The 12,049-nt window shown below is 50.1% G+C and overlaps 4 protein-coding genes across 4 annotated transcripts; 2 read left to right on the top strand and 2 right to left on the bottom strand.

The window, feature by feature from the left end:
• Positions 1 to 7: 7 nt before the first annotated feature.
• On the bottom strand, positions 8 to 2,110 carry APUU_41383S (ENTH domain protein; the record flags this gene model as incomplete). Its single annotated transcript, XM_041704559.1, has 5 exons — positions 8 to 1,293; positions 1,346 to 1,457; positions 1,505 to 1,695; positions 1,751 to 1,988; positions 2,063 to 2,110. The coding sequence occupies 5 exons, from the start codon at positions 2,108 to 2,110 to the stop codon at positions 8 to 10; spliced, it is 1,875 nt and encodes a 624-aa protein (XP_041557133.1).
• Positions 2,111 to 3,530: 1,420 nt separating this feature from the next.
• On the top strand, positions 3,531 to 4,944 carry APUU_41382A (uncharacterized protein; the record flags this gene model as incomplete). The annotated part of the gene is made up of 3 exons (XM_041704558.1): positions 3,531 to 3,647; positions 3,706 to 3,846; positions 3,904 to 4,944. The coding sequence occupies 3 exons, from the start codon at positions 3,531 to 3,533 to the stop codon at positions 4,942 to 4,944; spliced, it is 1,299 nt and encodes a 432-aa protein (XP_041557132.1).
• Positions 4,945 to 5,509: 565 nt separating this feature from the next.
• RPS11A (40S ribosomal protein uS17) lies at positions 5,510 to 6,423 on the bottom strand (the record flags this gene model as incomplete). Its single annotated transcript, XM_041704557.1, has 3 exons — positions 5,510 to 5,578; positions 5,676 to 5,914; positions 6,249 to 6,423. 3 exons carry the CDS (start codon positions 6,421 to 6,423, stop codon positions 5,510 to 5,512), a joined length of 483 nt encoding a protein of 160 aa, XP_041557131.1.
• A 365-nt stretch (positions 6,424 to 6,788) lies between these two features.
• Positions 6,789 to 11,684, top strand: APUU_41380A (kinetochore-microtubule binding complex subunit SPC105; the record flags this gene model as incomplete). Its single annotated transcript, XM_041704556.1, has 5 exons — positions 6,789 to 7,031; positions 7,102 to 7,450; positions 7,506 to 10,159; positions 10,209 to 10,830; positions 10,894 to 11,684. The coding sequence occupies 5 exons, from the start codon at positions 6,789 to 6,791 to the stop codon at positions 11,682 to 11,684; spliced, it is 4,659 nt and encodes a 1,552-aa protein (XP_041557130.1).
• Between the last annotated feature and the right edge of the window lie 365 nt (positions 11,685 to 12,049).

The raw sequence follows: 12,049 nt of genomic DNA, 5'->3' as shown, positions 1-12,049 counted from the left end.
AGTTTCACTAAAACCGCTGTTGTGGGAACACAGAAATTGTATCCAACTGCTCTAATCCACCCATAGTACCCTGTTGGCCATTGGTCGTCTGCCACCCTGGACCCGTCTGTTGAACAAGTGTGCTCTGTCGGAACGGATTCGTACTTCCTGTAGGCGTTGGCCGGAGAGGAGCTGCAGGGGGTTGCAATCCCTGCGACTGCTGCGGTGGGACAGATGAACTCCGAGCAAAGGGATTCGTTCCCGTCCGCTGCGGTTGGAGAGCTGCGGGCTGCTGGGGCTGTTGAGACTGTTGGAAAGCCTGCGGGAATGGCTCAGGAGTGCTGGGAGTAAACGACGCGTTAGCTGTCGATAACCGTTTCGCAAAAGGATTTGTGCTCTGGCGGTTCAGTGGCGATGCGGGCATGCCTGATCCAGTCGGCGTGCTCATCAGCATCGATTGCCTAAAGGGATTAGTAGTGCCAGTGGCCTGAGGTTGGAGTGTGTTTTGCGATGGCTGCTGCTGCGGCTGTTGGAATACAGTCATATTGTTCTGCGGGATTGGAGGAAGCTGATTCTGGAACCCCTGGGTCTGGGGTTGTGGCGTGTAGCCGCCAAACCCGGCACCAGTAGGAGTCGGTTGAAGAGGCTGTGGCGCTTGCGGCTGGCCAAATTGATTGGTATTCTGCGGTGCAAATGGACCCCCAAAAGGCTGTGCCGGCTGTCCAAACCCGGTGGGTTGTTGGGGTTGGGCAAATCCGGTGGGCTGAGGTTGCCCAAACCCCGTAGGTTGAGGCTGTTGTTGGAATCCCGTTTGTTGCGGGTAGAATGCTGGCTGTTGTCCCGTGAAGCCAGTTTGCTGGAATTGCATGGCTTGCTGTTGTGGTTGCTGCTGGGCTTGAGCTTGCGTGCTCGGATCAATGGTGTCGAAGAAGTCTATAAGATTCGACGGATGTGCCTTCGGTTGTGAGCTGGGCTCCGTCTTCGGTCGAGGAGGCGTAGAGTTCGTATTGGCGACAGGCTTATTACCCCCTGTCGTGGAGGTTGTTGCGAATGCACTACTATTTACGTCTTTACCTTGTCGAGCAAGGTATTCTCTCCGGCGCTGGTTGAAATCCGGATCATTCAAGTCATCTTCCAGAAGACGCGTCAGATCCGTTGAAGCGTGTTTTAGTTTGGGTATTTCAAGCCTCGTTGCGGATTGGAAATGTCGAGCGACCCCTAGGAACTTGACTACCTCCTCGGTTTGCGCGGCGAAGGTCTTGTAAATTTCCAGTGCACGTTCGCTATCCGGGCGCGACATTTCGAAATAATGTTCTAATCGTGGTTAGTGATCGATTACATCAGAAGCACACTGATCCGAACTCACCTAGGACGTTAATTGTGCCTTCGTTCATGACCGAGTATAGAGTCAAAAGGTCCAGGGTAAGGAGACGGAAGGCCGTCAGCGTAATTTCATTTTCCACTTCGTCCGTTAAGAGCTGATGCTCGTCAGTCACAGTTCAATCGTGGGAGTATAGTAACCCACATCACATCGCAGCAACTCTTTGATCTGCCTCTGGACGACTTCTGTTTCTCGTAAAAGACCCTTTTCGACGGTCAACCGCTTCATCCGCCCCTGTCCGCTTCGTACATAATCTGTTTTGGTCTGCTCGAATGCCTTCGCGCGGGCAAGGAGATAGTGGGAGTATCGTCGGATATTACGGCCCTGCGGTTGGACTGTGCATCGAGTCATTAGCGCTGTAACACACAAAGCACCACACGAACGGCTCACCTTCTGATAGTCCGTGCACAGCAATTTTTCTCGGGTTTTCCGCCATATATTGCAGTGTGGCGTCCAACTGGCCCTCCCTGATCATGAAGTGAATCACGATGAGAGCTTTAAATGCTATTGTCCATGTCGTATCGCGAACTCGAAGGTGCAGTGTCCGGAATATTTCTGCTACTCCGGCCTCACCTGTATGCGTCGCTACCAGGATATGTTCGATGTATTTGGATTTGGGGGCCGCAAGCTACCAGGTAAGAAACGGACCATCAGCATCTCGCAGGGTATATCTTAGAATCGCAAAGCATAACCACTACTCACCTTGACTTTGGTGGCCCCTTTTACCGATTTCTCAAAGTTTCCAGGCATTGTTCAGACAGTATATGTCCACCGGAATGCGGATACTTGCGACAAGGTCAGGAGTGGCGTCGTTTGCACAATTGAGCGTGTCCCCCAGCACTCAAGTGAAACCAACTGTAATAATAAAACAGGGAGCCGACAGTAGCTACCGTAAATTGTGAGTTGATTCGTCCACGCCAGTGCTGATTGGTGTCATGGTGGTTTAGGCCATCGCGAGAGACGGGTGTCGTGTCAGGGGAGCAGAGAAACGACGGGAGCGGCACGAGATCTGTCGGGCCAGCCGGGGAAGCCGGTGTAAGAAATGTGAATTGTCTGGAGACGCGACCGGGGAACAGGACGGGGGAATTGGGCGAGGTTGGCGGGCGAAGGCCGTGGGGGAAGAAGGTGACGACTGACGAGGAGCATCACAACGGCCCAGAGTCCAACGCCGCCTTCACTTGGCTGCCTAAGCTGCTTTGGCCACCAAGCGCGTCATAACAAATCGGTCACATATTACAAACTACATACAATAAATCCACGACCAGTTTAAAAAGTAGTTCAATTGTTGGGAATTTACTTGTATTCTGCTGCTTTTAGTCTGCTCCCTTTCAGCGAACTTACTTTTGCTCCAAGTTTGTCAAACTGCGGTGCCCAAAGTATATATTTCGTGTGAAACAGCTTGTCTTAATCTCATTTACTACTTCTTCACATCTTCACATTTTCACTTCTCCACCTATATTTACTTTCTATATAATGATACAAATGCATACCAGACTCCAAATACTTCAATTTTGATGCCGTTGCTCCCTGGATATCCATATCAGAGATTGTTGAGGGCAAGATGACACAGACGGATGGCGGAAACCACTCGTTCCCTACTGGGAGGAGTGAGACTGAGTCGGGTGTAAACGCGCTCAATTACACCTGGATATGCCCCTCTCAATTGGAAATGGTGATGCCTAACTGGATCAGACGCGGTAACACAAAGCCCGAGTATGTTGGTTGTAGGTCCCAGCCGCGCTTCAATCCAACTACACTATCACTGCCATTTCCCAACCACTTCTTCGACTTCTCGTTTTATTTGGCTGAATCTAGCCACTGCCCCTGTACCTTGGGTTCAAGAAAAAACTTTTACAAGTGAAAAATGGAACTTGCATCTCTTGATTATATGGAAAAGAGGACTAGGATAATATGGTCCTCAGAAATCAGAATATACCTTTGTTGTTTGATCAAGTATTTCGAGGAGGACCGCATGGCCTTTGAAGCCATTTTCAACTCTCAATTTGCGAGAGAGCTCGAACAATGTGGGTTTACTGATGGAATGATTGCGAGGTGGCCCAGACTTAGGTCACGGTGGGTTAGTTTGAGAAACGACGGTGACCCTATATGGGGGGATGTTCATGTTCATACATCAGGTTTGGATCCTGAGCCATGGCTACCCTTTATCAACATGATTGAAGAAACCGCCGCATCTCTCAATATACCAGTTACTCGGAAACTTGAAGATACTATGGATTCTTCACAATTTATTTATCAGAGTCCAAGCTCTCGATCCCAGACTGGAACAGTAAGAGTTACTAACATTTTGACTTACGAGTCAGCTATTAACTAAAGCTTTCATATAGAACCGAACATTCGACGATGGACCGGTACAGGAAGCTGCTATACAACAGCTTGACACCCATGATTCTTCAGACGCTGAATTACCCCTCTGCACAACTGGCGGGAAGATTTGTTTTTGGTGTCATACTGAAAGCCCTGATCAAGTAAGTATTATATCTAAATAAAACATCACTTGAAAGCACTGTTACTAACAAGACCAGAAAGTAACTGATAGTTTAGATACAGCCGAGACCCCTCCACTTCTTTATCGGTGGTGGAACGCCGAATCTCAAGGCGTTAACGCTGAGAGCAAGTTTGTCGCTGGTCTATTTTCTGATATATTCCAAGAATACTTCACCCCTGATAGTATCGCCGGAGATAAGTTCCAGTGTTTATTCGAGAACCATGTTCGTATAAACCACACACCTTCTCCGTTTATATCAACATTTAAATCAGCTCTCGCCCCAATCCACAGAGCGCTGCGCGAAGAGGAAGGAGCGTCGATATCAATTATCGATACAAAACACCTGAAGACAAAGGTTTACTCTTCGCTTGAGTACATGCGACAATGGAAAGTAAAGGTCAAAAACTCGAACTATAACGGTGCGGGGGAGTATCTAGTATGGGGTCAGATTGACGACGCGATAATCTGCACATTCAAGATTACAACTCTTCGAAGGATATCGCGGGAGAATACTGATATAAATCAGTTGCTCCAACTTCATAAGATCGCTGGTTCTAGGAGAAATAGGAGAGGATTACATCAAGCAATGGCAAAGGACGCAATATACCTAGATAAGAAAGCAGGAGCAACGGTTGGGAAGCTTCTTTCACTTCTAGAAGTCCCACATGAATATATCGGAACTATGAGTAAGGGAATTGCATATTCTTGGAGAGTCAAGACAAGACAAATCCCATGGAGAGATTTTTTCGAAGGCGTTGAACTCGGGTATAGAGGTGAACTCGTCATGTTGTCACCAGAGCTTTCACCTTTCCCTGATGCTCATACCCCTGATGCTCATGCTACCGATGGGGATATTGGATCTGACTCGGATATGTATTCACTCAGTGAGGACTCACCAGATGATGACGACGTCTCCGAAGCCAGCTTTACGATTGATCTGGGTGATAGTTCTGATGAACGTCTGGATAATACTGACGAGGAACTCGATCTATTTGACGGGGTGATACTGGAGCGAGAGCAGATAACCAGTGACCTTTTTGCTACTGAAAGAGCATGGGTTAGATCTGCGCTTGAGTAGCTGATTTTAAATACTACTTGTCAACTGCTTCCACTGTCGCCATCGTGCTTGGGCGCAATTACGGTCTCTGGATTGGTTGCGGTGACTTAAGATGCAAAGGCGAAAAAGAGGTGGAAATTGTGGGGAAATATGGTGGTGCATTTTACTTGACAACTTGTGCTTATTGCTTTGTGCTGGCTTTGAATTGTCCCGTCTCGAGCTGCGCCTTGTCGCGCAGGACATAGTCGTCGGGTTGCAGTTTTATAGCCCTCGAAAGGATCTCTACAATCCAAATTCAATATGAAGACGCACACCCAGTTCGTAAAAGTCCCATTCCCAAACGATGAAACACGTCAATCCGGATTCCCTAGTATGCTTATGCTATACGGCATAGTTCTAAAAAAAAAAAAAAAGAAGAACAGATCAAATTTTTTTCATTGGATATATCCTTCACAAGGGTACCGGGACATGAAATCGTGAAACAATCCCAACACGCCTTCAAACTGTTCCGCTCGAATCCATTCGCGCCGCGCCGTTTCCCTGGATTGAATTTTCTCTCGAGAACACCGCTTCCTCGTCGACACGCTTAGAACTTGCTGAAAGCCTTGACGGCCTTGCCAGTGCGGGGCAGAACACGGAGGGTGTTGAAACGGACCTGTAGAGCGGGAAAAAGTTAGAGAACGTTTGTACATAAAATCCGATGCGGAGACGGGAGATTCAGGTGTGATGGTTTCAAGGGAGTGGCCACGTACAGTCTTGCTGATGGGACGGCACTGGCCGACGGTGACCCAGTCACCTTCCTCAACACGGAAAGCGGGAGAGACGTGAGCAGCGAGGTTCTTGTGTCTCTTCTCGTAACGGTTGTACTTGGGGACGTAGTGGAGGTATTCACGGCGGATGACGATGGTACGGTGCATCTTAGTGGAGACAACACGGCCGGTAAGGATACGACCACGGATGGAGACGAGACCAGTGAAGGGGCACTTCTTGTCTGTAGAATGTAGGTCAGTAATCCGATACTCATTCTATCGATCAAGAGCGTAGCAAGGGCGTATCCGGGTATTCTTCCCCAGAGTCTGATAATTGAGATTTCGAGATTGAGAACTGATGGAATCGTGCTGCTACCCCGGATATTCCAAGTCAAAACGAAGATTTTCATCTCGATCACCAAAGCACGCCTGTGTTGAACAAAATGTGCGTTGACATTTCCTCCACACGGTCCGCGCATATTCTCATCTCCAGACTCCGAGAAAGAAAACCACTGTCCATCCGCCATGTCGCAATCTTGATACGGGGAAAAAAAATTCATAGTAGGTCGTGCGTACCGATGTAGCTGCCCTCAATGGCGGTCTTGGGGGTACGGAAACCAAGACCAACGTCCTTGTACCATCGTCGAGCCTGGCCGACCTTCTTGCTCTTCGCCTTGGTCTTGGGGTTGAGGAAGATGTGAGGCTGCTTCTGGAACGCACGCTCCGACTGGACGGTCAACTCGGTCGCCATTTTTGCGATAATTCAGTCCGACGAGGAAACAAGGTCGAGCTGGGTGGGAGAGTCGTCGCGGAGGGGGTTGTCGGATTGTTTCGGTTGTCGACGTCGATTTTGAGGAAGACAAATTTAGCGATGGTGGATATTCAGTGGGAAAGTTGTGCGGTTGTGGCGCTAGTCCTGTTGCGGAAGCCCCTGCGGATCGGCTAGGGCTGTTATGTAAGCCGGTATTTGTTTACTTTTCGACATCACATGACTATCCGCCCGGGTGACGCGCTCCTTGTAGACGACGGGGATGATCACGGCTTCATTGCAATACATTCTAGACTACCGGAAATCCCCTGTCCTGCTGGACTCGTCCATGAGCGGAATATTCCTCAATGGCGTCCAGAGGTGACACCGCGGGCTCAACCCGTCCGCGATCTCGTCGTTCTATCGCCCATGTGCCCCGATCGAGGTTGACATCTGGAGGGGATAAGGAGAATGCGACGACAGATATCGGCGCTGGAGGGCCACTTTTTGGTCAGCAAGTGACAGCAGGGAAGGACAAGAAGTCCCGTAGCAAAAGTTTGGGACCTGGCGGTTTGGATGCACTTCAAGCCTCGAATGGAAACCGACGCAAGGTAATTAGCTCACTCAACCCCGCGATACAGTGTTGCCTCCGTGAAGCCAATAATGCTCATCTTTGTATAGTCTGCGGCAGTGGTACCTCTGAAGTCAATCCTCAAGCCAACAGCCCCTGTTTCGCCAGTACGAAACATTCCTACCTTTGAAGAAACGCGCAGAAAAACACCGTCCCGCGGAGCAAGCGAACAAGACAACACCAACAGTTCAACCCAAGAGGGACTTTTGATCGACTTTGATACTCCAGCCCAAAAATCATCTGCTAACCCTGACGATCAAACGAACCCATTCGACACTTTCAACGCTTCTACAATTCGTGATGAAATGGCCGCTGCAAGGGAACAGGAGGAGAAGGAGAGACGCGCGCGAGAGAGAAAAGCGGCATTGGAGCACAGGGAAGCTCGGCGGAAGTCGATGGGTGAGTTAACTGTTTGTATCTGAGATCTCGCTGTGGTTTACTAACTGATCTCAAGCCAACCGTCGTGTATCCTTTGCACCCGAGGCGACATTGCATACATGGAACGTGGTGGAAATACCTGACGACTCGACTTCTTCATCTACCTCAAACTCTACTAGACGCGCGTCTTCATTAGCAAATGCGCAGAACCAGCAGCCTGCACCTACGCCTAAACAAAGTGACCCGTCAAGCTCGCCTGAAAACGACGCAGAGTCCGACATCGCTTTCTCGCCCGTGCAATACCCAGACTTGGAACAGCTGAGGAATCGACCCTTGGGTGGCGGCTATGATGGGATAGGATCCTCCCAGGAGTTTTCCAGTCCGTTCAGTGGCAGTGAGAACAGTGAAGACACGGGTCTGCATTCCATTGCCAGGGACGATGACGATGAGGACGATGATGATAGTTTGGCTGGTTCCGGCTTTGATGGAGAAAGCACTGCGATGAGCATGGACGATATGTCTGTGCACTCTGGGGTGACCACCCAAACAGATGGGTCCGAATCAGCTACCGGAACTGATCGCCTGAACGATGCCTTGCGACAAGCTGCCCGAGAGGCAGGAACTAGGAGTATCGACAACGAGAACGACGAGGAAGTCTCTATGGAGATTGCTGATCAGGAAATCACTGGCGCGTTCCAGCCTTGGATTAAGAAGGGACAGAGGCAAAGCTTCGATTGGGATGACCTCAGCGCCCGGCACGACCAGGAGAACGTCGACCCTTCAAAGCCTTTAGACGGTGGCTTCTCGGAAACAGCAAGTGATGATGGCGATGAGGACATGAGCATGGACGTAACGAATGCCATTGGCCGCATCGTTCCCAACAGCCGTCGCTCCATAGGCCAGCGTCAGTCAATTGGCGGGCAGACGAACTACGAGGAACAAACTATGGAGCTCACTAACGTTGTGGGAGGTATCGCTCAGCCTGTTTCTCCGGCGAAGTCTATAGGTGCTGATAGCGTGGCCGAAAATGACGAGGAGATGACAATGGAATTTACCTCTGTTGTCGGAGGGGTTTTAAATAAAGGAACTGACGCTCAAAATGTTGATGAGAACGATGCCACTCCGAACCAGAGCCGACAAGACTCTGAATGGGATGCCGCGGAAGACGAAATGGAAGATGACGATATGGAAATGACGGGGGCGGTTGGGGGTATACTTCCGCCTATCCAGGAGCAAACTGAATCTGTTGATGGAGACCAGACGGCAGGCATGGATTTCACTGCGGCAATGGGGAAAATATTGATACCGGATGCCGCGAGCCCAGACAAGGTAGACTCGCAACAAGGAAGTTCTCCTTTTCAGGAAACGGTTCGAGCATCCCCGAATAAATCGCCGTCCAAGTCACCGTCTAAATCGCCATCAAAATCACCATCTAAGTCTCCAGCAAAGGCGTCATCTAAGTCTCCAGCAAAGTCGCGTGCAGCTTTCCACGTTGCTGCTGTCGCCTCAGAAAGTGGCAGCCCTAGTCTGGCTAGCGTGAGGTCAAGACGTACAAGGCAAAGCACAGGCCGTACGACACCAACGACACCAACATCAATGACACCTCAAGAGTCACCCAGCAAGAATGCTTCAGGCCCCGCAGCGCAGTTGACAGTGGAAGGCCAGCCCTCCACTCCCGGAGAGGCACCGCAAACGCGGAGTGCGGGTCGTCGCAGCGCATCGTCCAAGAAGCTTTTCCAGCCTGAACTCCAGGTTTCCGACAGCCAAAGGAAATCTCCTGGCCGTAGAAGTCTTTTTGGTAATAGTGCGTCGGGTGAATCTGCTCCTTTATTTGTCCTTCGACCCCCAGGTTCGAGGCGTTCATCTGGCCTTGGGATTGACAAAGAAGGGCTCGGGTCTCCAAAAGTCGCAGCCATGCTTGACAAACGACGATCGATCGGTGAAGAGGCCGGGGATTTTGTTCCGCAGGACAAAGTACCTCAGGGGGTGCGCTTTGAAGATCCCATCAAACTTCAAGAGGAGGTTGACCGAGAACGGGAGGAAGAAGAGATCCGAGAAGACGGTCATATTCAACCTCCCAGTAACCAGGATCCCACCGCAAGCTTAAGAGATATGATTTCAAGCCTGACGCCGAAGAAGAATAAGGTCCGTGGCCGCAAGAGTCTTCATGTTGGAGCTGCACGAGGACTTCTCGGCAAGCGCCCGGCAGAATTGGACTTGGAAGATGAAGACGAGGTCCAGAACACCCCGAAGCGATTGAGACGTCGCGAGGATATGAGCCCTGTTAAAAGTGTGAAGCTCCCGCCTCCTCCAACTAAAGAAGAGACAGTCGGCCGCGCAGCTCGTTCACCGGCTCGTAAGACGTTGGAAGTATCACCCACCAAGGCCAGCACGACACCCATTCATGAGCCAAGGGGTGTGTCTATTCTGGATCCTGACCAGCCGGCTCCCTCGCCTTCAGCTGATAAGGTTGGGGCTGAAGAAGGTGAAGCTGAGAGTATGGAACCAGAGTTCGAACCAATCCAGCTGCAGGACTTCTTGAATATGACAAACATCCATTTCATGGAGCTTACGACCACTAAGAGACGACACACCACCGCACCGGATAGCATCAGCAAAAGGACGGCTAGATTGTCTCTTGAGGGCAATGGGAAGTCTAGTGCTTCTAACTTCGACGAATGCGTGGCAGCTGGGTTTTGTACCGTGCCAATGTTGGAGTTGTATCAGCATGTAAGTGGCCCTGTTGTATAAAGAAGTCCCTTACACTAACAATTGCTAGTCATGCCGCGAGTTGAAATCTTATATTTCCGAAGGCAGACAGATAATTCGATCTATCGAGAGCGAAACATATGCCGACAACCCGCCTCTATTCCGAGAATATATGACCGCAGCGCCTGATATCAGGTCGTTGATGGATAACCAATTCCGAAACGTGAAAACTCATACCAGGCTGTTGAGCAAAGCTACTTGGTACGAGTGGCGCATGAAGCTTCTTGAAGGTCTCAAGGAAGGCCTGGACCGGCACTTGGAGGAAATGAAAGGGGACGACGAGCTCCTATCCAAACATGAAGCGCTTTTCAGTGACTCAGTTCCTGCGCTGTCCACCAAACATTCATCGCTCGAGCAAGAAGCTACGCACCTTCAGCAGTTGGCGGATGAACTAGAGAATTGCGACCAAGATGAACTCTGGGCTGCAAGGGGCAAGCTCACAGACATAGAGGAAGAGATTGAGTCCAAGAAGAAGCTGCTTCAAGAACTGCAAACCGAAGTCCAAGACAAGACAGGTACCATTGAAACAGGAGCAGAGCTGAAGACGGAGTTTACTGCCCAAATTCAAGAAGCGGAGAGGGTAAAGGAAGAATGCCGTGGATGGAGCGCCAAGGAGATCCGTGAACTGAAGGGTATGTTCTGCCAATCATCTACCTCGTTTGTGTTGTTGATTGTAATGCTAACTTGGATGACAGACTCCGTTCACCGCATTGAGCAACAGACCGGATGGTCTATCAGTTCCGCATCTTCTACGGAGTCGGAGGCAGGTCCGGTGGTGACCATGTCTTACCAACATCAGCTCCAATTGAAGTTTTACCCAGGGTCGTTACATATTGACAGCAACAAGGTTTCTTTGCCCAACTCGAAATCTGATACACTGATTGAACTGAGTTACTGCCCCGGTAACGAGATGAAGTCGAACGCACGGGCACATCGGCTCTCACCCGTCTCATTACTCATCCTCAAATCCCTCCAGGCTCACGTCGCCCGGATCAATCAGTCAAAAATCACATCAAAGCAACTTTTACGCTTCATATCAGAGGCCTGGGATCTGGCATCAAACGTGGAGGAGGAAGCCCGTATGCTCGGGTTCCACGGCGTGACTAACCTTCAACTCGCAGACAAGAAGGAAAACCCCTCCCTCAGGGCAAGATGTACTCTGCTTGGAACCGGTCTTTCCTCTGACTCTGCCACCGCGAAGTCGCACCAGAGCATAAACAAGAGCAGAATCGATGTCGACTTTGCTGTGACGACGCGTATCTCGGAGAGCAAAGACGAGAACGAAATTGGCGCCCTGGACATCCAGACCGAAGTGCTCGCCAGCAAAATCTACGGCTTCGGAACAGACAACAGCACTGGCTTGTCTGAAAAGGAGATGCGAAGTGTCCTTAGCAAGGAGCTGAGAGGACATAACAAATCTGGCGCTAAACTCGGCGACGGCGTCTGGAGCAAGGCGGTTCAAATGCTTTCCGGCAAGGTGTTTTAATCTGGTTATGCTTGTCCTTTTTGATTATCCTTTTACTGTTTTCTGTTTTTTTTTTTTTTTCTTTTTCGACTCGCGATTATTGAGCGGGAGTTCCGGATTGTGTTGCGATGGGGTTACGGCCATGCCATGTGTTGCCCTTTATTTTTTGAGATCCAGATACCAAATCAGATGAAATTGCAACTGCTATCATTATACTAAGGTTTCCACTGGCACAAATGGCCACCTAATTTTGGGGACACCCGGGTAAGAAGTGACGGCGCCGTTTCCGTACCAAGTAGGCCTGGTTGCGGTCTGTTAGATCAGTATCCTCTCGCTGTGCAGGGTCTGCAGCATCCTGAAACAACCGAGAAAGATCCCCTGAGCAT

This window comes from Aspergillus puulaauensis, chromosome 4, assembly GCF_016861865.1.
Source record: "Aspergillus puulaauensis MK2 DNA, chromosome 4, nearly complete sequence".
Taxonomy (NCBI): domain Eukaryota; kingdom Fungi; phylum Ascomycota; class Eurotiomycetes; order Eurotiales; family Aspergillaceae; genus Aspergillus; species Aspergillus puulaauensis.
Note: the sequence above shows the minus strand (reverse complement) of the source record. Positions and strands in the feature narration are given on the sequence as shown.